Genomic DNA, 26,154 nt, shown 5'->3' with positions numbered 1-26,154 from the left:
TGGCGGCCACTGGGGTGTTTAGGGGGTAGGTGGAGGGACGATGCCTGCCCCTGAGGTACCCTGGCGAAGTTGGTCTGGCTTAAAGACTGGAGGCATCTCTGCAGTGAGCTGCTCGTTTCAGAGATTCTCTTGTGTATCTCTGGATCATGGCCCCTGTTTCCATCTTTCCCAGAGAAATAAATTATTGGCATATGCCCTTCAAGGTGCGCCCGCTTACCCGCAGTGTGCCACGCCTGCCCTAACTGCAGCTTTTGATCTCTTTTGAGATTTATGGGTCTCTGAAATAAGGCCAATAAATGAGCCTGTATAGCTGAGCCAGAGGTGGTTTGTAGATGTGGCTCCCACATACCTAACTTTTTGCCATTTAATTTCTTGTTAAGCTTGGCTCCAAGTTGTTGGGGTCCTTCTAAAGGCTGGCAGAAGGTACATCAGCAATTTTGGGGTATCAGGAAGTCTGAAGGCACCATCAGGCTGTTGGTGCACTCACCCCGCAGTTACTGATTGACCTGCTGGCAGCACCATACCCTTCCACGGTGATGAATCTTGCAGACATAATGGTCCAGTTGTACAGTGAACTCTCAGTGAGGCTCCTTGAAGGACCCTGTATTTTGTTTGATGCAGTTTTGTTTAGAGGTTCCAGGAGCACTCTCGAATTGCTCTTTTCCAACATCTTGACCCTATATCTTTGATTTCTACTTCTTAAAATAATGCTTAGTAAAATATTCATTAAAGTTAACTCTGATATATTTTAGTAGATTGAAAGATATTGCCATATTTCTTTGAACTTCTACAAAAAGGTAAACTGCTTCCTTATTCTTTGATTCTTCACTGACCTTGCACAGTGCTGTGCAAATTTTGGAGAAAGATCATAAGAAACCTAGTAGCTTCTCTCTCAGAAATCTGATACTATAAAACCACAGAAAAATAAGATCATTAAAAGTGGGAGACATGGTTGCTAAATAAAATAAAATTAAATAAAAGCAGCCACAAGACAAAGCTCAGGTAAGATCAACAGAAGAATCATCCAGTCAATACAAAAAACATCTCAAAGAGTTATTAGAAATAATGATTATAATTTCAGGACACAGAATTAGAGTGGTCTGATACCCAGAAATAGGTGATTTAATGAGGATGGTCTAAAATCCATAATAAAGGCTGCATGATATAAATTTTGAAACATTTGCTTTCCCCTACATGTATACTTTATCCTTAGTACTGTAAAGATTTAGACAAGTGGATCATAACAGACATTCAAATATTTATCTGTTAGCATTATTAGAGACCAAGAGTCAACAGTGGATTCTTTTCTTTAACATCAATATCTCTTGGGGCTGGAGCGATAGCACAGTGGGTAGGGCGTTTGCCTTGCACTCGGCCAACCCAAGTTCAATTCCCAGCATCCCATATGGTCTCCTGAGCACCGCCAGGAGTAATTCCTAGTGTATGAGCCAGGAGTAATCCCTGTGCATCACCAGGTGTGACCCAAAAACCAAAAAAAAAAAAAAATCAATAGCTCTTAAAGCTTCAGCCATATACCGAGAATTATTTTCCTTTATTAGAGTGAAAAAAACAAACAAACCAGGTTTTGCTATGATTGAAGTGTTTTGTTGGTTGTTTGTACCAGCATCCTTTATTTCTCCAATGACTTCTTCAGCAACTATGCAACTACTGAGGGTTTTAGGACCAATGTGATTTACTATACAAATTGTGCTGATTGTACAACCAAATGCAGGGTACACCAATAAATTTCACAAATGTCTAGCAAATACTTATTAAATATATAGTTATTTGCCCCTAGAATAATGTTTGTAAAAATGCAAATACAGAGTACAGTTATCATAAAATCATTTAAAGTACCCAATAAATTTTTTGATGGTATTTAGGTTATACTTACCAAGGACTGAATCAACATATTAAGACAAATTTTCTGAATCTCAGGAGGTATATTTGCAAAGCTTTTCTCAGACCAAAACCTTACAAAATGCTTTATAATCCACCTGTAAAAAAAAATCAAAGAATCCAAAGTTAGAGAAATATTTTTCATTAAATTAAATAAAATCTTATTTTTAATGAGTTATGTTATATATGTGTGTGTGTGTTGGGGACTGGCATTGGTACCCCTGCTTGTTTTCCCTGAAAAGGGAATAAGCAAGGGAAAAACTGGGCATGTGGGAGCACCATGCCCTGGCGGCTGACCCTGTAAATGGGGGGCCGAAGGGAGGGCTGCACCTGATCCGCCTTGGCCGGCCAGGAGCCCCATTCTCATTCCTGAGAGAGTTCAAGGAACTGCCTTCATGTGCAGCTGCAAAGCAGAATAACAGATAATGTCGTTCACTCAACTTGTAACCCTTGGCTTTCCCACGGAGTGTTCAATGTATACTATAAAAAAAATGAGCTTTGGAATAAAGCTGCTGTATGTTTCCTACAGTCCTCCCTGGCCCGTCTTCAGCTCTCATTCCCTCTCTCCAGCTGAAGTTCAAGTTGGCTGTGCAGGACACAGCATATGTGTGTGTATATATATAAATATAATATATATATTTTTGACACAGTTTTGTGAACCCTAAGATGAATTTGCCTATTCTCCCCTTTTCTGTAAACATATACTTTAAATAAACTTTTTCTTATCTACATATATTTTAACATAAATCATCTAACGAAGGTCCAACTAAAAGAAAATTGACAACAAGCATCTTGAGTTTTATCTAAATCAACTATTAATTAAGCATTAAGGTACTTTATACATTATGACCAAGAAAAGTATAATATTAAACAAAATAAGGTGAATGGAACAAAAAAAATCCCTAAATAGTATAAGCACTATTTTCAGATCACTTACTTCATGCAGTCAGCAAAAAGATCTTCCACTCCAACTGAATGCGCAATAATCAAGCATTCTAGTATAGGCTCCAACTTTCTAAGAGGCTAAAATTGATTAAGAAAAATACTACATTTATCATTTCAATATACAGAGGCTGAAAGTATTTTGTTCATAAAGATGTAACTTACATTTTTTGATAGAAAAATTTATAATTAATCTATTCTTTAAAAATAAACAGAACTAATAACCTTATTCTATAAAATAGCATTTGAACACTGAAGTACCAGAATGGACATAATTTTAATTCTAATATTAATTACCTTAAATTTTAAAATAAAATATAATAAATTTTAGCTCATCACTGTGCAGTACAACCACATATTATAACTTTTGATGCACACTCCTACATTGATCCCAGATAAAATGACAAAATTTTATTATGCTACCATTATATACTTTCTTAAAAGCACATACACAAGGTAATAAACATCAGATAAAATGTAAAAACAAGTAATGAAACTAACTCTTCTCTTGGTATTAAGTCTTATATTGCCAATGTCACACATTTTTAGTTTGAGGATTATGTTTCTAAGCACACCTATTACCCATTAGGGTGAAGAGAGTTTAATATCTATATGATTTGGGGTTTTATACACTTAATAACTACTAGCAATCAACTTGTCTCTAAATGTGTACTCTGAAAATCTCCTGCTCTCAGAGAAGTACAAAAGCTTCTTTAGAGGTACCTCAAGCATAGTCCTTCTTAATAATAAGGTCAGACATCCTTAGTTTTTAAAATAGTGAGTTATTAATTATACTAGTGTTTATGAAATTAAATATGGGGGCTGGAGAGATAGTACAGCAAGATAGCACTTGCCTTTAATGCGTCAGACCCAGGTCTGATCCCCAACAGATACAAGGTGCCCAGAAGTGGTCCCTAAGCACAGAATCAGGAGTAAATCCTGACTCCACTGGGTATTTTTTACACTCCTCCCCATTAAGAAATTACATACAAAGGCGTTTTCTTAATATTCACAGATTTATCAATGAGACACTATGGCCAGAATAAAATGGTGGAATATAGTATAAAAAACAAAACCAACCTCAATGATATTTGCACCTCACAGCTCTACACAGCTAAACTATTGTTTGGATTTGAAGGGACAAGTCAGATCTTTATGAATAAACAACAGCTCAGGAACTTCATAGCCTTAACACCAACTTTGCGAAAGGCATTGAAGGAGCTTCTTTAAGATGGCAACAAGGACAGTAGATACAAGGGCCAGGAGGATCGCCCCATAGCTGGAAGACTGCTTCATGAGCAGAGGGGAGAAGGTAGAGGGAATAGAGAAGGGATCACTAAGAAAATGATGGCTGGAGGAACCGGTTGGGACAGGAGATGCATGCCAAATGTAGATAATGGACCAAACATGATGACTTCTCAGTGTCTGTGTCGCAAGCTATAATGCCTAAAAGTAGAGAGAGAGTATGGGGAATATTGTCAGCCATGGAGGCAGTGGGAGGGTGGGTAAGGGGGAGGTTCACTCGGGATATTGGTGGTGGGGAATGTGCACTGGTGGAGGGATGGGTGTTTGATCATTGTGAGATTGTAACCCAAACATGAAAGCTTGTAACTATCTCACGGTGATTCAATAAAATTAGAAAAAAATACTATATAGATTAAATGCAGTAAAAATACCCATGGCATTTTTAAAACACAGATATAAAGTGCTGTTAAATTTTATGTGAAGTAATATAACCCCCAGAATAGCCAAGGTAATCCTAGTGAAAAAGAAGATGGGAGACTTCTCCTTCCCTCTAAGTTACACTATAAAGCTGTAGTAATCAAAAACAGAGCAGTACTGGAATAAGGACAGACTATCAGGCCAAGGTAATAGATATGAAAGTTCAGAGAAAGATCTTAAGTATATGAACAGCTAATCTCAACAAAGGAGACAAAGTCTGATGTGGACTCAGAAAAGCCTCTTCAACAAATGGTGTTGAGAAAACCAGCTGCTCACATACAAATAAAAAAATGAACTTCTAACCAATGCACAAAAATCAAGTAAAAAGAAATCTTACTGAATTAAATAAGGCTTTCTGATTCATTTCATATGATAATATTAAAGTACTATGAGTTTATATTAAAAGACTACAGATATAGGCATACTTGATAATCTAAAAACACCCAAAGGCTGAAAAATTGTAATAGTAAAATAAGCCTGTAATTGTAAAATAAAATAAGTCCACTCATCTCAAGAATAAATTTTTTTTGATAACACAAAGTTTCCATATTTGTGAACAAATTAAGAATAATGTAGGGGACAAGAATATGGTTCAAGTGGTACAACACAGACCTTGACTTATGTGAGATTTTCATTTTATCTTTGGCACTGCAAGGTGAGGTGTGCACATACATGCAAACACACATATATCTCTCTCTCAAACATATATATATGTATATATATATATATATGTATATAGGCTGGAGAGATAGCACAGCGGTTGGGCATTTGCCTTGCATACAGATGACCCGGGTTCGGTTCCTCCACCCCTCTCAGAGAGCCTGGCAAGCTACCAAGAGTATCTCGCCCGCACGGCATAGCCTGGCAGGCTACTCATGGCATATTTGATATGCCAAAAACAGTAATAACAAGTCTCACAATGGAGATGTTACTGGTGCCCGCTTGAGCAAATTGATGAGCAATGGGATATATATGTGCATATATATATATATATATATATATACACACACACACACACAGAAAAATTAAGGGATAATGTCAGTGGCACAATACATGCTTTGTAACTATGATGCCCTGGTTCAATGATCCTGAGCACCCCTCGCCCCACCAAAACAGAAAAGACATCAGGGTCACATCTTCAACACAACAACAAAATTAGTAAACTTGCTGATGCTAGCAAAATAGAGCTGCTGGCTGAACCTAGCACACCACTGCTCTATGAGCAAAGTTTTGTTAGAACACTGCTATGCTGTTTCATTTACATGTTGTCTATAGCTTCTTTTGCTCTATAACATCATCTATAACATCTATAAGAGCAACCAGATAGCTCATGAAGCTAAGAATATTTAGTATCTGGCCATTTACAGATAATGTATTATTAAGATATATAAAGTAAAAGCTTTAAATATTGGGTCACTAGAACAAATTATTCTCTTGAATATCAGCATCATAATAAAGATCATATTAAGTTTTTAATAAAATACCATAATTGCTTTTCCCAAATTTTCTGTTGTTTTAAGGGCAATAACTATGTTGCAAAATTGAAGTGTGTCTCAGGAAACCTTGCTGAAGTGGGAGTGGTGCTGGGTCCAGCTACAAATGGCTGAGCTAAGACATGGGCTACCTGTGCAGGCAAAACTCAGAGAGGCAAGGAAGTCCTAAACAAAATCTAAATTTGAACATTAAAATTATTAATATTACCTAATTAAAATTCACATAACAGATTTGTTTCATCAAGTACCAAAGAGGGAGCTAGTAATGTGAATAATTATTTTTAAAATTCCATTTTGTTGATTATAAAGCAGTATAGGATGACTGTATAATATAATCACATAAATTTATAAAATGTAGAAACAGATAAGAAAACAAAAAATAACGTAAATCACAGAGCAAATAACTAAGGAATAATATGTAAAACGACATTTATATAAATGCATAGTATGGGAATTTTGATCCCCCCTTGCCCCCCACTTATGGGGATTTAATTGAGGCCCTCACACATGTAAGACAACTGTTATTATTATTTTTTGGGGGAGGGGTGTAACTAGAGATTATTTCTAGCTCTAATTTTAGGGGTCACCCCTACAGTGCGTGGGGAATCACCAATGTAGTGCTGGGAACTAAATTCAGGATTCCCCTGAAAAGCCTAGGCTCAGTCCACTGGCCATCTTTCTAGTCCTTGGGGTCTATCTTTGAAACAACAAATTAAAAAATTTAAGTATAAACTAAAATTTAAAAGTCAGTATTCATACTTCACTTGGGGAGAATGGGAGAAGAGAACTACTTTCCACCCCAAGTACATGCTATGAAGAAAAGTGGTAGGAAGGAGGAACACACTTTTAGGGAAAAGGACAAATGAAGCTTTATGATACGTGCACTTTGATAAATAGAGAAGATAAGTCCTAGCTACACATTCCACTTTATGAATTAAAGAATATCCCTACATCTTCTCAATAAATTCTCATCTCAATTTCACTTTACTTAAAAATATCTAAATTATTTTTCAACTAGGGCTCTCATTACTTAAATTGACTTAATAATGCGAAGATCTGGGTGAATTTGTGTGGGGAGAGAAGATAGGGGTTCTTCCAAGAAGTGCTTGGGTGGCTTGGGGGTCGCTCCTGGCAATTACTGGCCAACTAGCTGTTGATTTAATCTGTGGGCTTGAGGATGTAGTGCTGTGATGCCTCCAGAGCTACACCCAACCATGCTTGGGGGTCTGCAGGGCTGCGTCCAGCAATGGTCAGGCAGCAGGTGGTGCCATGTATTAAACCAGGGTCAGCCACATGCAAGGCATACATCTTAACCCCTGTACTATGTCTCCTACTCCTGTTTCAAAGATATAAAAGCATTATTTACTATCCAAGTTAAAAATAGAGTAGGTAATAATGGGAATCTTAGGCATTAAGTGAAAGATTTCTCAGACTCAATAATTACCTTCTGAAAGAAATTACAGTAATCTCTTCTTAAAATATAGATTGCTACTTCTTTTAATCCATCTATTCCAAACATATCAGCCATATTGAGTATGTGACTAAAATAAAAACAAACAAACTTTAAATTCTCCAATTTAAATACAAAGGCACAATATAAAATACTTTTCTAATAATATGTAGTCTGTTTAGAAAAAAAATGAATATTCTTAGGAAATAAAAAGCTGCAAAAGGTACAAACTTCCAGATACATAACAAATAAGTCGTGGGGGTAGAAAGTTCATCATGAAGACTATAGTAAATAATATGCATTGTACATTAGAAAGTTGCCAACAAAAAGTTGTCATTTTTGAAAGTTCTCATCACACACAGATACACAAAAGAAATCTGTAACATAGGAATTTTGTGGGGGGTTTTTTGTATTGCTTTGGTTTTTATGTGACACTGGTGGTGCTCAGAGCTTACTCCTGGTGGGATTTGAGGAACCATATGTCATGCCAGGGATCAAATTTGGATGGGTCTCATGCAAGGCAAGAGTCCTACCCACTGTACTATCTCTCTGGCCCCAGAAATCTGCAACATTGGTGCATACCTAGAATTATAGCAGTGGTCATTTCATTGTATATAAATATAAAATTATGTTGTAAACCAGAAATTAATGTTCCATGCCAACTTTACCTCAATAAAAATGTTTTCGAAAAAGAATCATCTGGGCTTACAAGCAAAGCACAGGGTTTCAGAGCATCTGTCTTGTAAACATATGGTGACAAGTTGAAATCCTCAGAGTCCCACATGCACCAACAACAATCCTGGCAGCTCAGCTGTTTGAGCCCGCCGCCTCTGTTGTCTATGATTCCTGAAACTTCAAACAATTCCCAGCGACACCACCCTGAAATGTGTTGGATGCACTGCAAGAAGGAGTGGGTCCCCAGTGACCACCCAAATTAAAAAGATGTCTGAACACCTTGTCCCAAAACGATGTACCCCAGCAAGTGTATGTATGAGCACTGTGCTGAAAGAAGTGGGAACTTCAGTTAGCCCTACGGCTGTGTTTGTGGTCCCTGATGTGTAACTCTGGCAAGCCACAGAGCTGAAAATGTGTGAGCAATACAGCCATGCCCGTGTGAAAATCTCCAATCATCACATCACAACATCATGAGAGAGGAGGTGGAGGAAATAAAAAAAAAACCAGAATTTGAATTATTTTAACTTTCTTCTCTGCATAACAGATATTCATCATGGATTACAAAGGGACATCAGTCATATATTGAAAGCACTGTGATATAACTTGAGTAAGAGAAAAACAAGAAGCAAATTGGAAGGTCACAATCAAATACCCACCCATATTCTCAGGGACATACACAGCAAAATCCAGAAAACACCTCCTACAGCTATTTAAAAAATGATACAATATGCTCTGTAACATATTTTTAAAATAAAATCGGAGGGGAGGGCATTTAATTGAGACTTATAATACTGAATATGCCTATGAATGACCCTGAAATCCAATGACTCAGATGATTCTGTTACTGCTTTCATTTGGCAAGTATTTCTGTGCTCCCACACGTACATTTGGAACTTGAGAACATGATCAAATATTACATACGTTCCCAAGGGGGGGAATTTTAGTACTTAATCCCTATGACTCATGATACTTTCTCTCCCCAAATCACACTTACTCTATTTGTAGTTAAAAGAATAAATATTTAAAATTATACGAAGCTTTCATTTTCCTGATATTAGAATAGCAATAAAAATGAAGGTATCCAAAACATTCTAAGAGCAAGGCAAACTCTCACCCCCAATAGGATTTTAGCAGTTTAAATGACATTTCACTACAGATCACTTGAGAATCACAAAATTATTAACTTACAGAATGTCTACATTATTGTTTTATGTAAAATAGTTCTTACATTTAGAAAAATCTAAGGCATCAGAGAGAGAAAGTACACGTTGCAGGTTGTAAGAATTAGCCTAGATGTCTATATTCTTCAATTAATTTGTTTTGCTTTGTTGTGGGGCCACTCTCAGCTTGGTGCTCAGGAGCTACTCCCAGCAGTGTGCTGGGGAATTCTGCAGTGCTGGTGATTGAACCTGGGGCTCACTCATGTAAAACATATGCTCAGCCCCTAAGCTATCTCCCTGGTTCTATATTCTTAAATTGATTTTAAGAATTTTTCTTTTTCCCTTCCTTTTGCTACTTAGTCTTTAAACAGATATCCTAAATGTCAAATGAGAGTAAAATAATTGCTCAGAATTTGATTAAGTCCACTTTTATTTTGTAGAAACATGTTATTTACTTCCCAGAACAAATAGCACAATTTCTAAGCACAACTTAAGTCTCATAAAAAATTTTGCTTAGTCTTATTACTATGAGCTGCTAGATTTTATCTTAAAAAAGGTGATAACAAATTTTAGTTATGTGAAAATACAAGATATGAAATTAGAGAAAACAAAAATCAAGTTTTTACTAACACTTAAAGACACCGCTAAATGGGCTGAAGAGATATGTGCTTGCCTTGCTTGTGGCCATCCTGGGTTCAATCCCCAGCATTGCCAGACGGATCCTTGAGCACAAACCCAGGAATAAGCTCTGAGCACTAAGGAAAACCAAACCAACCAATAAACAAAACACACACACACACCCCAAAAAGAAAATTTACAAAGCAAAATGCACAAAATATCAAAACTTATACTTAAAACTAATAAAATGTAGTACATACCCAACATTTGCTTTGTCTGGCAAGTCCAAAGTTCCTCCATATAAAAAATGCATCATAATATTCATTTCTATATGATTTATACTGAAAAATAAAAAAGTTAAACTTAAGAAATGTTTAATACCAATGATACTTTGCAATGTCACATAAACTTTTAGCCATGAAGAATTCTAATTGTTTATCTAAATAGTTTTTTTTTTTTTTTTGGTATTTAGCGGGTAAGGCGTTTGCCTTGCAAGTGGTCAACCAGGGTTCGATTCCTCCGTCCCTCTCGGAGAGCTCGGCAAGCTACAAGCTACCGAGAATATCTCACCCGCATGGTGGAGCCTGGCAAGCTACCCGTGACGTATCTGATATGCCAAAAACATTAAAAACAAATCTCACAATGGAGACATTACTGGTGCCTGCTCAAGCAAATCAATGAACAATAGGATGACAGTGATACAGTGACACAGATTTTCAGTGCTTACTCCTGGCTTTGTGCTCAGAGGATCACTCTAGGAACTGATCAGGAGACCACAGTGTGCCTGAGATCAAACAGGGGTTCAATGCATGCAAGGCAAGTGCCTGATACCTTGTGTTATGTCTCTGGCTTTGAATAGTACACTTTCAACATGACATCTACGCAAGCATTCCATTAATTTTAAATGATGTGTAAGTGAAGCAATGAATTATGTGTTACTAGTATATCAAGGCATTATTTATTAAGCATATTCTGTAATAATATATGTTTAGAGATAGAATGACTTAGAGGCCACAATCCAACCTTTAGGTCACTGAGAAAGCCTCTCCTCAGCATCTTTGACAAGTGACTTCTGTCTTGCCCAAAGCCTCAGATGTACAGCTCTACTAACTAGTAAGATTCCTGGTGGGGCCCAGGGAAGGGCTCAGAGGTATAGAGCCAGCCTTGAAATCATGAAGCTGCAGGTTCAATTCCTGGCATCCCTGCGCTGTAGAGTGTGATCTGCAGCACTTTTGTGCACAATCCCTGATGTACTGTGGCATACTGCAAACACGCTGCAAGCCCTGGCAAACTGTAACCAAGTATGTAAGCATCACAACCAATGTGGAAAGCTGTGGACACTAGAAGTCTGACTCCTGACACCACTATCACCACAGCAAAAGAAGATTGTTGTTATGCCATAAAAATTCCTTAATTTGTACCATTTAGTCAGTGCCACTAACTTGGTCAACGTCCTTATACATATAAAAAAGTAAAAGTCCAATTTCATAAACTTGGAGTGATAATTTTTATGTCTCACTGACTCATATCATAAAACTTTGAGTTCATGACTTCCTTTCTCTTCTCTATGACTTTCCAAACCCCAAATCTGGTCTTTTTTTTTCATGACCATTTTGTTCGTAACACTGTTATAGGATTTCTGCATCCTGTCCACCTTCCATTTCTCTTGTGCAGAGGGGGCTGAATTGTCTGGTTAGTGGACAACCACTGCTGTTGTTTAAGAGGAATTGAAAACTTGAGTTCATCTGATTTTTTCCCCATTTCTTGTGCTAAGTCAATGGAAAGAGGAAATCGGGAGGATATGCATCTATGCTCCAGGTTTAGACTTTCTCTCAGTGGGGCTGTTTCAGAAGGAACATAACGAACAAGTCAATTTCGGTTCTTACATTAAAGCACATTTTACTGCTCTAATAGTTTCCAAATCAATAATGAAGAAAAATGTTTTTACTTTATTACAGTTTTGGGGGGGCTATTAAACAAGAAGAAAATACACTATTTATTGCCCCTCCCCTGCAAAACTCCAACAGCATCTAGATTAATGCCTAAACTAGATCCCGGGATTCATTTTAATCATCTCCCTTATTATATACCATTATATATACCTTCAAATTTTTCTTGAGTTCAGTATCTGCTGGATTTTTTTCTCTCCCACTGCCTTGGTTTAGCATCTCAAGTTTTTCTGTATTATGATTGTGTCCTTTTGTGTAGATTTCCTGGCCACAACAATAATTTTCCTGCATCTCATTTGCCGCAAAGCTATTTGAGTGACTTTGCTAAAATGTAAATTTGATGCAGTTCACCATTTTGAAAATTCTTCAACAATTATCCATAGCCCCTGCATAAAGAGTCCAAGTTCTGTAGCATGATGTACAATATTCTTTATCGTCTGACCTCTGCTTCTCCTTCTCTAGCAACCGTTGCAAGATAAATGAAGTACACATTTTCTATACCTGAACTACTTGTAATTCCTTATGCATCCATGCTTTAGTGCACAATGCTCACTCACTGTTTAATATGCTTCCTCTATTTCATCTTTTAGAAACAAGACATGTCGTCTTTTATCTGTTTCCTAAATTCTCCCATAACTAAAAAGTAAAAATCACTGAATGCTAAAAACAGCAATAACTAATCTACTGAGCACTGACGATGAGCCTATCACAGAGCTAATAAGCATTCTGAAAGATGTTTGCTCATTGAATCATCATAACAACTCAACACTAGATACTATTATTGGTCTCATTTTTACAGATGAACTGAAATTAAGTGATGAGTTTAATGTCCCTTTGGCTGGTGTGATGATGGAATTAAAATTTGGGTAGAGGAACTCTGAAGTCTGGACTTTTCAATTTTCTCTACTTCCATTAACACACCAAAGTGATATGTAATATTTTTTATTACCCATTTGTTTTCTTCATAGCCAGAACTCAGCAAGACAGAGCTTGTATATTATTTAGCCTGTATTGCTAGTAGCAGTGGAATGTCAGCACTCATTTACTACCTACTTCTAACCCAGGAGGTCAAAGAATTTCCTTTATCTACAAAATACTGGAATTTTCCAGTAACATCAGACTAGGTGCAGTGATGATATGATCCCCACAGTTGTTAAGCATAGTATCAGTATCTACTGAAGAAACAAGGGGAAGATGACAAGAAGAAATGATATTTCCCACAAGGTAGACTGCAGATGGGTGTTTGCTTTGATACTGCCTTTTATAATACACACTAAATGCATGTTTGATGAGTGTTTAATGAATGGCTAATTAGAGCACTGATAGAATCTTCTTAAACCTTCAGAGGAAAACTGAGTTGAATGGATACAAAACTGATTCAATTAATTTAATAAATAGTTACCGGCCTCCATAATAGTTAAGAACAGGCTTCTACAGTCGGAGGTCAGGTGAAGGAAGGGTGATGTGGGCCAAATATAGACTAGAGACTGAACACAATGGCCACTCAACACCTTTATTGCAACCACAACACCTAATCAGAGAGAGAGAACAAAAGGGAATACCCTGCCATAGTGGCAGTGTGGGGTGGGGGGAGATGGGACTGGGGAGGGTGGGAGGGTTGTTGAGTTTACTGGTGGTGGAGAATGGGCACTGGTGAAGGGATGGGTTCTCGAACTTTGTATGGGGGAAACATGAGCACAAAAATGTATAATTCTGTAACTGTACCCTCACGTTGACTCATTAATTAAAAATAAACTATTAAAAAAAAAAGAACAGGCTTCTACTGATTCCAAACCCCACATCTTTAATATTTAAGAAAAAGTCCAATCTTGAAATGTTCACACTTATACACATTTAATACTTGAGCTCAGATTATGCCATATTATCAATTTGTTATTCTACAATATTAGCATCATTACTATGCTATTAATATAACAATTCTATACACTTTCCCCCAAAATTTCAAAGGAAATTCTTTTAATATCTTTATTGAATCACTGTGATAGACCCTTTTTTAAAAAAATTTCTTTATTTTTTGCTTTTTGGGTCACACCCCTCGATGCACAGGGGTCACTCCTGGCTCATGCACTCAGGAATCAACCCTGGCGGTGCTCAGGGGACCATATGGGATGCTGGGATTCGAACCCGGGTCGGCCACATGCAAGGCAAACGCCCTACCCGCTGTGCTATCACTCCAGCCCTATGATAGACCCTTTTAAAAATATTTTTATCATTTTTAAATTTTTTATTTTATTTTTAAGTTGGTTTGATTTTATTACATTTAATATTCAAACACCAATCCCACCACCATTACACCTTCCCACCAACAAATTGTGATGTTTCCATTCCAAGCCCCAATCTCTGTCCCAAGGCATAGCTGAAATAATATAATTTGTATCGTCTGTTATGAAAACCGCTGAAAATGCTACAAAAGTATCCATAGAGGAGACAGTGTGAAGATTGCTCTATTTTGGCAGGGACCATTAAGACATTCTTTAGAATATGGGATAGACCCTTACAAAGCTGTTCATGATTGGATTTCAGTCATACAGTATTCCAACACCCATCCCTCCACCAGTGTACACCTCCCAGCACAGTGTCCCCAGGTTCCCTCCCATCAGCCCCTACCCACTGCCTGCCTCCATGGCAGGTTCTTTCTCTCTCTCTTCTCTCTCTCTCTCTCTCTCTCTCTCTCCCCTCTCCTCCCTTCTTTCTTCCCTCCCTCTCTCTCTCTCCCCTTCTCTTTCTGTCTCTCCCCCTCCCTCGCCCCTCCCTGCCTTCCTCTCTTTGGGCATTGTGGTTTGCAATACTGACACTGAAAGGTTATCAAGAAAGCCCCTTTACCTACTTTTAATCCTCAGATCTTGTCTAGCATGATCATTCCCAGCTATTATTGTCATACTGATCTCTTTTCTATCTTACCTACCCTCAGCCCCACACACATTTGTGGTCAGCTCTAACCACTGACCATTGAAAGGCCACTCTTACTAATGTAAGCAAAATCTGGCCATTTATATTAACAGAATAGTTTCTTTTGAGATGTTTAAGCAAAAGTAGTAACAAAAACAAAAGTAGTTTTATTAAAATAGCAAGAACTAGAGTTAGTACAGTAAGCAGGGAATTTGCCTTGCACTCAGCTAACCCAGGTTTGATCCCTGGCACCCCATATAGTCCTTGAACCCACCAGGAGTAATCCCTGAGTGTTGAGCCGGGAGTAAACCCTAAACACAGCTGGGTGTGGCTCCTCTGCCCCCTTCCACGCCCCCCATAGCCAGAACTAGAAACCATTCTCCTTCCATCATGACAGATGGCTTACTAAAATTGCATTCTCATTATTGCACATAAGTCACTTATATTTTTACTGAAAGTGTGTATAAAAATGATGAACTGATACAAACCATAAATTACTCTAATAACCCAAAGCTCAAATGAAAAGTCTTGTTTTTATGTTTAATTTTTGGCTGAGGCCTTCCAAGTGGTACTCAGGGGGGCTTGGGGTCCCTCCAAGAGATGCTTGGTCTACAAGGCCAGTGGGTCTGAGGAGATGGTGCTTCTCAGGCCCTGCATCCAAGAATTAGCAGTTAGCCCATCAGTGCTCAGAGGCCTTCAAGACCAAACCCAGAAATAGTTTAGGGCTCATGTGGTGCCAGGAATTCAACTGGAATGAGCAGCACTCAGAGCATGCACCTTAATCCCTATATTGTCTTTCCGGCTCCTTCCATGGTAAGATTTAAAGCATCATTCCCCATTCAATGTAGTGAGAAGGAAAACTTGTAGGAGATTAAAACATTACAAATAGTCAGCAGCAGACAAAAGAAGAAAAATATTAGAGATCAGAGTGCTGAGATCAGAGACTAATCATACACCTAGTCCACCAAAATCTATGCTGTCTGCTTCCTCAAATGTCCGATTTCTATGTATATGTGATAAGGTAACAGAGGGACTCATTCATTCCCATTATTTATTAAAGGACAGGCCCTTGATAGACATTGAAGCTAGAAGCAACTTGCATTTTAGAAAGGGACATGAATAATAAATATGTAAATAAAAGTTAATTATTTTCCTGTGATCAAAATAATTTTTTAATTAAATCACTGTGCAATAGCCCATTACAAAGCTGTTCATGATTGGGTTTCAGTCATACAATGTTTCAACACCCATCTGTCTACCAGTGTACATTTCCCACTATCAATGTTCCCAGTTTCCCCACTGCCACCCCACTCCCCACCCCCAATCCACCTCTGTGGCAGGCAGTTTTCTTTTTTCTCTCTCTTTCTCTCTTCCTTTGGGCATTATGGTTTGCAATACAAGTACTGAATAATTATGTTGATCCCTTTACTTATTTTCAGCACTGTGTTCTTGTCCAGAGTGATCATTTCCAACTATCACTATCACAGTGGACTTCTCTATCCTAACTGCCTTCCCTGCTGCACCACTTGTAGCAAGCTTCCAACCACAGGCCTGTCTTCCTAGCCCTTGTTTCTACTGTCTAAATGATAATTTTAATACCCAGGTGTGTGACTACAATATCCAAGGATAACACAAGATGGTGACTGCAGAGTAGAGGCTGTGGCCGCTTCAAGGGCAGGCAGCTGCCAAAAGCCCAGAGGCTAGGTTATATAGAATCTGGTAGATTACGGCAAACAGTTGAGTTTAATTTGAATTATTATGAGAAAAGCATGGAGATATTTTAGCAAAAAGAAAAATGATCTAAACTAAATTTTTAAAAAATCATTCTTGAGGTTCAGAGCATTCCCAAGAATTTCCCAAAGGAGATGAAAAAAGAAGTCTAAATTTATGCCTTTAAACGCCAAGCTGCCACTGGAAGACTTCTATTTATATAAGATGGAAATACACTGGGTCTCTGCAAAAACGTTGGCTGTAATTCAATTTCCATCACAGGATGTGGAAAGTTTCTCTTTTTCTCCAATAGGATATTTCCTTCAAACTCTGTACCCTTCTACCTCTCACCTTCAACTCTAGGGCAAAAAGATAGGACCCCAAAATCATAGCAATTTCCTATTCTTAATGCATCGAATGCTCTAAAAAAAAAGTGCACTATGTCTTAGAGTAACCAACTCATTAAAAACACATTGGTTCTTTTCTGTAAACTCAGGCTTTCATTCTAATAATCTCCAGCAGCAAACATCTTGCAGTCATGCAATGGTGGTGCAGGTCCTCGGAGGGACTGTGACCACAGGGAAACAGCACTGCTGAACTGGTCCTGGGGATGGCCTCACTTGAACTCATTTTATCTTCCTTAGAACATGATATAACCTAATTTAGCAAATGAAGGAAAAGACAAACAATATACCCACCAATATTGCGCATCCTTTCCTTACAAATGAAGGCAAGTGAAGGACCACTCCCCCACAATCAAAGCAAGTTAGAGACCATATAACATCACATTGTCCATGGAAACAGTGAAGACTGATTTAGCAAATTAGGCAGAAATTTCATTTAAATTAAATATTATTTCAATATTACCAAAGAATTAAAAATATTAAAATTTTGGACCAAAGAGCAGGTAAGCACTTGCTCTACATGCAGCCAACTCGGGTTGGATCCCCGGCACAGCATATGGACCCATCAGCACAACCAGAAGTGATCCCTGAGCACTGGTATAATCTCTGAACATGACCAGGTCTACCCCTGTAAGAAATGTGATTTTTGGCAAAGGGGACTCATCTCTTGGGATACCCAGGAGCCATTCCTGGTACTACTCAGCCATCAAGGCCAGCAGTTCAATGTGGAGTACTGAAAATCCACTGCTGCTTGGGCCCTAGGATACTAGGGATTCCTGGGCCACCTTGACAGTGCTTGAGTGACTCCAAGGTCACATCTCGTGATGGTTGGAGGAGTCACATGGTGTCAGGGATTGAATGGGTTGGCCACATGCAAAGCAAACTTCTTGACCCCTTTACTACCCAGCCCCAAAAGTTGTGATGTATTTAAATTGTGGTTTTTGAAGCAAATAGTTTTTATTGGAAGAAATTTACTTAAAAAGATTTGAAAGCAGAGAAAGAGAAAAATAAATGTTCGAAAAAAAACACGGACTTCACCAGAGCGGAAAAAGCCAAGATGTGGTTTTGTTTTGGTTTTGTTTTGGGGCCACACCTGTGGTACTACAGGTTTATTCTTGGCTCTGTACTCTATGATCACTCCTGGTGAGATTCAAAGAACCATACGGGTTGCAGGGGATTGAACCTGGGTGAGGCACGTACAAGGAAAACACCCTATCTTCTGTACTATCGATCCAGTCCCGAATATGTGATTTTTTAAAAGTAAACATTTTAAGTATTTAGTCATTCTTTATACATTATGGTACTAATGGCATAATAGCTAGTAATTTGAAACCATTGCTTTGATATGTTATACAAGAGAGAAAAGCAAAACTTACTGTGCAATAACAAAGAAAGGACACAGTATCTGTTAGGAAATATTCTTTTTTAGTCATAGAAAATGTTTTACAAAGTGAAAGATGGAACCTAAAAATAAGCATTCCCCCCCTTTTTTTAAGCATCCCCTTTCTTAATGCACAAGCACGAGGAATGAATAAGGCCATTAGCTGTGAGCTTCTACTTCTACTGTTGGTACTGCAGTATAGCACAAGAGGAACGAGTAAAAAGTGAAGCCATTTATCAAAACTGAATGGAGGGGGAAAACTTAAGAGAATCAAATCTGGCACTAATCTGCTGGCACTACTACAAAGTCAGGATATTTTTATGACAGGTTTTGTGGTGCTGAGAGGCTACTCCTAACTCTGAGCTCGGGAGGGTTACTCCTGGCAGGGCTTGTGGGTTCAGGCTGTGCTGTGGGTTGAAACAGGACATCCATATGCAAAGCAAATGCTCTGGGCTATTGAACTATGTCTTAGAGCCCCAGACTACTTACTGGGGCTTTGAAAGCAGTTTGGCTACTCCTTTTTGGCCTTCCCTAAAAAAAGCTAGTAGTCGGGGCAGGAGCGACAATACAGAGGGTAGGATGTTTGCCTTGCACGTGGCCGATCTGAGTTCGATTCTCAGCATCCCATATGCTCCCCGAGCACTGCTAGGAGTAATTCCTGAGTGCAAAGCCAGGAGTAACCCCTATGCATCGCCAGGTGGACCCAAAAAAGCAAAAAAACCCAAAAGACTAATAGTCAAGTCAACTATGTAAGAGGTAAAATATACCCATTACCAACACCATAAATGAAAGATGAAAACAAAGTCTACAAAGAAAGCTCTTGGGGCTAGAACACATGCTTTACATACAGGAGGCCCAGGTTTGACCCCCAGCAATATACATTGCCCCAACATCTCCAGGAGTTAACCCTGAGTACTAAAGCCAGTAGGAGCCCCTGAGCAGTGCTGGATGTATTCCCCAAATAAAACAAAACAAAAAGACGGAAACTTACAGGTCAGGGTGTAGAGGCCACTATCAATAGGCATCATCCTTATCGGCACCATGCAAAACTGTGATAAAATACAATTCTGTGGTATCTTTTATACCAGTCGAAGATGACTAATATTCTACTATTCTCATATATAGGTATCTCAACTAAATACTCCCTCCTGCCTCCTTTTAAAAAAAGTTACTTTGTTAAATGCTAATGCATGCTAAACATTTTACTGGACATACAGGAAAACCATATTCATAAGAACAGTGCTTTGTTGGAAGCACCGTTTGCAATCATTTACAGTCAAGCTGACTTGTAAAAATTATGCTTACCCTTGAAGTGCAACGTTCTCTTGGGAGCTTTCAGCCCAACAGCCACTCAGCATTGCAGCAAAATAATGAGATCTGGCACTTAGAATGGCCCTAAAGGGGAGGGTATGGGGGAGAAGGGTAAGAAGTTATTTACTGTGTAAAATGTAATTATTTTATTGCAGGCTAAAGTAATATGGTTATAATCATGAGAACATTCATGGTTTTGACTGAAAGTTACTGCACTGTCCGCCATCAAAGTACCCAAGATTCTCCACCACTGTACATTTACTGCTGATGTTTTGAGATTGAACCCAATGGTGCTAAGTGATCACTCCTGGTGGAGCTCAGGGGACCATATGTAGTGCCGGGGATCAAAGTCAGGTGACCTGGGTGCAAGGCAAGAGCCTTACCTGCTTTACTATCTCTCCAGACCCCCTTCAACATAGTCCTTATGTCACCTCTAGTAATTTTTTACAAAATACTTCATTTTTAACTCTTAAAACATGATAACCTATTTGTCTTGGTTTTGTTGGTAGGAGTCTTTAAAAATATAGAAGGCAAAAAACAAAAGAAAAAACTATAAACTGGTATTTATACTTAAATGTTTTGATTGTTAAACTAACTTTAATGTCCCTTTATCTTTCTTATTTCTTTCTCTTAAAAGCTCTTTAATTCTTTGAAAATTATTGCCATGAGCAAGAGAGTATTAAATCAGAGCCAGAGTGTAGTACCGTTGGTAGGTGCTTGCCTTGCATGTGGAAGAGCAGGATTCAATTCTCAGCAACCTATATGGTCCCCTGGGCACTACCAGGGGTCATTCCTGACTGTAGAGCCAGGAGAGATCCCTGAGCATTGCAGGGTGTGGCCAAAAAACAAAATAAAACAAAAACAAACCAAAAAAGAGTATTAAATCATACCCAAATGGAGACATAAATCTAAGAATCATTACTTAACATCTTATGGAAATAACAATGAGACTAGAAGTCTAAAAGTCCTGAGTTCTACTTCAGAACTCTAATAATGTTCAAAAAAGACTCATATATATGAAATGACAGGAAAAGTATCTTCTTTTGGATTTGCAGTCTACCTTCTCAAAAAATAATGTTAATTCTTTAATTCAACAAATATCAACTGACTTCAATTTTTTTTAATAAATTTATTTATTTTTAATTAATGAATCACCATGAGGGTACAGTTACGGATTTATACACATCTGTGCTTATGCTTCCCCCATACAAAGTTCGGGAACCCATCCCTTCACCAGTGCCCATACTCCACCACCAGTAAACCCAGCATCCCTCCCATCCTCCCCAATCCCATCTCCCCCCACCCCACCCTGTCACTGTGGCAGGGCATTCCCTTCTGTTCTCTCCCTCTAATTAGCTATTGTGGTTTGCAATAAAGGTGTTGAGTGGCCACTGTGCTCAGTCTCTAGCCCTCATTCAGCCCGAAACTCCCTTCTCCCACATGGCCTTCGACTACATTATAGTTGGTGATCCCTTCTCTGAGTTGCCCTTTCCCCACAATGTGAGGCCAGCCTCCTAGCCATGGAGTCAACCTCCTGGTAGTTGTTTCTACAGTTCTTGGGTGTTAGAACTGACTTCAATTTTTGCTTGGCACTAATGTGGGTACTGGGAATTTTGCAGTAAATGAGATATGGGAATGGCATTATAATTTGGTGGAGGATGAATGGAAAACAGGAGACACACACACACTAAACGGAAAATAGGAGACGGAGACACACACACACACTCAAAAGCAAGCAAAGGCCAACAGGTCAATGGTAGAGCACTTACTTTGCATATGTGAAGCTCTGGGTTTGATCCCCAGCACCAAGAAAAACAACAACAAAACAAACAAAAAAACAACTGAGAGCACAATAAGTGTACCTCTTAAAGCAAATTATAAGAGAAAGGACAAAAGATGTAATCTAAGCATTGGATGGGTGAAGACTGATGCATCTATGGGAAGCCAAAAGAGGGTTGAGAATGGGAAGCCAAAAGAGGGTTCTTATTCATGGGCAATCACTGCACGGGAAAGAAGTTTGTTCCAACAACAGCTCAGCAAATAAGAAAATGCCATAGCCAGTGAAAGGTCACTACATTTCAAACTTCAGTTTCCTCCTATTCAGTCTTTGTTGTGAGAGTCCCTCTGTACACATGGAATCACAAATTAAAACCCCATTTTGGTACCACCCTCTGTACACAAGGAATCACACCACTACACCACTGTTAAGAGTTTCCAAAATAAAAACTACAATATCAAGTGTGGTGACAATACAAGAGAAGTGGAGACCTTTATATCATTCAGATGACAGTGTAAAATGGCACAGCTTATTTGAGAAATAGCAGTCAATTTGATAAAAAATTTACATATGAATCAGAAATTCTATTATTTACACACGAAAAAGAAAAATATATGATCACACCGAGTCCAATGAAACAATGGAAACACCCAATATTTCAACCAAGTGGAAAATGGGTCCAAAAATTTTAGGCTATCCATATAATGAATTACTACTTAGTAATAAAAATATTGCTAGACATACACACATACATAATATTCTAGGATGAAGCTTAAAAATGTTATTTGGGCAGAGGGCAGAAACTAGACACTAAAACATTGGAATCCACTTATCTGAACGTCTAGGACAAACAATCTATAATTAAGAAAACACAACAATAATCACAGAACCACTCAACTTAAAAATGCGCAAAAGACATAAAAACTCCCTAAGATAGGCATACAGTTCAAATAAGCCTAAGAAACTCACTTGCTGCCTGGGTCTAAGATGAGGTTAAGTTTTGGTGGCATATGGAAACTTTGAAGATAATAAAAATTCTCTTTAATTGTGGTATTACATCAGTAACTCATAAATTAGAATTAAAGAATAAATACCTCCCAACTCATTATATGAGGTTTATAAAACCTTAACACCTACATCTTTCAAGGATATTAAAAAAAGGGAGGGAGTTATATTTAAGACAAAATATTAGCAAAATGACTCCAATAATAAGTAGAACGGATAAAACATCACAACCAAATTGATATTATTGGAATGCAGGATTGCTTTAGCATTCCAAAATCAAGCAATATCAATTCTGCACATTTAACAAATCAAGGAGAAAAAAACATGGTCATTAAAATAGGCAAACAAAGTGTTTTATATAAAACACCCATTTTAGATTTTTAAAATTTCTGGTAATTTCATGATGATTCTCAAATGTATATGAAAAAGCAAAGAATCTAAAGTAGCAAACACAATTACGGAAAGAGAACAAAGCTGGCAGAGTCACACTAGTCAAGCCACAGAGTTACTATAGTTACAGATTTTAAGACAGCACAGTAAAGGTGAAGAGATATGAATAGATCAAGGGAAGAGAGTAGAGGGACCAGAAAAAGACCTACACAAATATGCCAGCTGATTGGTAACAAAGCTATAATGGCAAAAAGTGTGTGACCTATAGCTCAATCAACTGTGTGACCCCTGGGGTGCCTCAAAACCAAGCATGTCAGTACTAGAACTAAAGCATTTGAGCACTACAACCAAAGAATGGGCCAATTCCCACTCATACAACAAAAGAGGGGGAGAAATGCCAAGGGACAGGGGCAGGAAAAGAATAGAAAATGACAGTTGAATAGAAAAAATATGGGTTTTCCTACAAATGAGGCTGAAACAAGTGAATATCCAAACGTAGATTAAAACAAATGTAGGTAGAGAAGTTCTGCAAAAATTAAACCAATGGAAAAATAAATGCTGAGGCAAAAGTGGACCATAAGCCTAAATACAAAATAATAAATCATCAACTTCTACTGTCTACACTGTACCACTGTTATACCATTGTTTATCGATTTGCTAGAGTGGGCCCCAGTAATGTCTCCATTGTGAGACCTGTTACTGTTGTTTTGCATATAGAATATGCCACGGGTAGCTTACTAGGCTCTGCCATGTGGGCGGGATACTCTTAGTAGCTTGCTGAACTCTCCAAGAGGGGCAGAGGAATTGAACCCAGGTCAGCCGCATGCAAGGCAAACGCCCTACCCGCTGTGCTAAAAAAATATCTATGTAATCTTAGTAATTACTTTTTGATACAATGTCAAAGGCACAACCCTTAAAATAAAAAAGTTTCTGTTAAGTCTCTTAAAAGGTCTGCCTTCTCTGCAGGTCCACACCTTCATCCCGGTCTTCTGCAGGTCCACACCTATACCCCAGCCTTCTGCAGGTCCACACCTACACCCCAGACTTCTGCTTGACCTCCCCACTTATATCTCTGGGGCCTTTTTGAAACAGGAAGTAGGCAGACCACCTACCCTTCCAACTGGATCATGGCAACATCCACATCCTGTCTCTGCCACTTCCACAGGCCCACACCCAGACCCCAGGCCCTGTGCTTGCGCATTCATTTCCCAGGCCCACAACTGCACGCACCTCATGCGTATAATTTCATATCCCCCTGATTGCATTCTGAGCTGGATGGCCCTTAGAGAGATCACACTGCTGTGAGACAGCATGACTCATCAGATCTCTTAGTGCACATACTTAAACCTCCTGCAGTGAACCCACAGACTCAGGTAACTCAGGTTGCCCCCAAGGACTTTTCGCTATTAGCTTCTTACTCCTCACTCTGTCTATTATCCCCAGAAAACCTCTCAAGGCAGTGGTGGTGATAAGGAATTGCAGAATCTTGAATAGTCAGACAAGAGACAAGGCGGGGCCAAGATGACATTGAGAGTAGCCTCATAACCCAGGCCAGCCCTCAAAACCGTAAACCAGAACTCGAAAAGCTGAGACTTCACGGACCAGCAACAGATAAGGAACTGCACAACCCTGAAAATCAGTTTTGCAAGAAACATTAAAGGAACATTTTCAAAAGACAAACATTATAAACACCCATAACATCTACAAAATGATGGCAATTATTTCACCTCAATAATTTTACTATCAATAGCCTAAACTCTCCTATCAAGCAAGAGACAGATTGGTCAATACCTCTATTGCAAACCACAACACCCAAAAGGAGAGACAGAGCAAAAGGGAATGCCCTGCCACAGAGACAGGGTAGGGGGAGGGGGAACGTGGTGGGGATGGTGGGAGGAATGCTGGGACCATTGGTGGTGGAAAATGGGCACTGGTGGAGAGATGGCTACTTGACCATTGTATGACTGAAATGTAAGCACAGAAGTTTGTAAGTCTGTAACTATATCTCACGGTGATTCACTAATAAAAAAAATAATAAAAATAAATAAAGTTTTTAAAAAAGAGACACTGAGTGGCATGGGAAATCAGAAAAATGAACCCAACTTTCTGCTACCCACAGGAGACACATCTGAGTAGTCAGGGCAAACAGTTTCAAAGTCAAAGGCTGAAAAACAATCTTACAGGCAAACAATTCCCTTAAATAAACTGGGGTGGCTATACTTATTTCAGATAACATAGACTTCACATTTAAATTGGTGCTAAGGGATGGTCACTTCTTAGTGATCAAGGGTACAATGCTTTTAGAAGAACTCATACTTTTAAACATAAAAGCACCTAATGATGGATCATCAAAATATTCAAAATTGCTAACAGACATCAGGAAGATATTGACAGCAATACTAGTAAACTTCTAACACTCCTCTGTCTTCTCGTACTGCTCATAAGATCAAGGAGGCAAAAATGCAACATGGAAACACTGAATCTGAAGGAAGAAATGTAACAGAGACATGCAGGGTTCTTTATTTCCCAAAACGTTGAGTGCATCCTTCTCCAAGTTCACATGGTGCATTCTCTAAGATGGACTACATTCTGGGTCACAAAGCAAAACTCCATAAAATCAGGAAGATTAGAAATCGGATCAACTATCCTCTAAGACCAAATGCTTTGAAAATATAAATTAACCATAAATAAAAATGGGGAAAGCTATCTCAAGATGATTCAATAAATTTTTTTCTTAAAAATGGGGAAAAATTCAAACACCTGGAAATTTAACAACTATAAACATGATTTTCTGAGAAAAATAAAAATACCAAAAAAAATCTGAAAAAATACATAGAAAGGAGAAATAAACGGTCAAAGGCAACATAACTGGAGAGCTGGTTTACATAACTATCCTTTACCTAGGTGGGTGGATGGGGGCAGATGAGGGTGGATGAGAGGGACTATTGTACTTTGGAACACTCTGTGCAAGAAAGCAGGCACTCTGGTGTTATTGGAATGATGTCTGCATGAAATGATCACTAACAGCGTTGTAATTATGTACTGACACTCAATAAAAATGGGGGGGGCAATAATTCTTAAAATTAACACACTGGTAAGAGAATGTAAAAACAAGGCACCTGTGGGGAGAAAGCATTTGCAACTCACACAGCAGTTAAAGAACTTCTATTGAAAAGTTACAAAGAATTCTTAAAGTGCAACAATAAAAAAGTAACTTTTATTGTTGTAATTTATGTAACATGATTAACAGTGTTAGCTTTCTTAGTTTTGATGTACAAATTTACTGTATCTTCGTCATCTAAGTGCCCCAAGATTCCTCACCACTGTCCTCCTAGTGCACTTCTCCATTTCACCACTG

The 26,154-nt window shown here is 38.4% G+C and overlaps 1 protein-coding gene across 2 annotated transcripts in view; it reads right to left on the bottom strand.

Annotated features, from left to right (window-relative positions):
* The window catches only part of BTBD8 (BTB domain containing 8), an 88,604-nt gene that overhangs the window by 24,319 nt on the left and 38,131 nt on the right, over window positions 1-26,154 (bottom strand). For both annotated transcript variants that reach the window (XM_004619927.2, XM_055138507.1), the window contains exons 5-9: window positions 19,619-19,708; window positions 10,220-10,300; window positions 7,501-7,597; window positions 2,837-2,922; window positions 1,895-1,997 (exon numbers count right to left, since the gene is read on the bottom strand). In XM_004619927.2, coding sequence (XP_004619984.2) covers window positions 1,895-1,997; window positions 2,837-2,922; window positions 7,501-7,597; window positions 10,220-10,300; window positions 19,619-19,708 — 457 coding nt within the window. The remainder of the gene's footprint in view (window positions 1-1,894; window positions 1,998-2,836; window positions 2,923-7,500; window positions 7,598-10,219; window positions 10,301-19,618; window positions 19,709-26,154) is intronic.

The sequence above is a fragment of the Sorex araneus genome, chromosome 5 (genome assembly GCF_027595985.1).
Source record: "Sorex araneus isolate mSorAra2 chromosome 5, mSorAra2.pri, whole genome shotgun sequence".
In the NCBI taxonomy this organism is placed as follows: domain Eukaryota; kingdom Metazoa; phylum Chordata; class Mammalia; order Eulipotyphla; family Soricidae; genus Sorex; species Sorex araneus.
The sequence above is the reverse complement of the archived record's forward strand: the minus strand, read 5'-3'. Positions and strand labels throughout refer to the sequence as shown.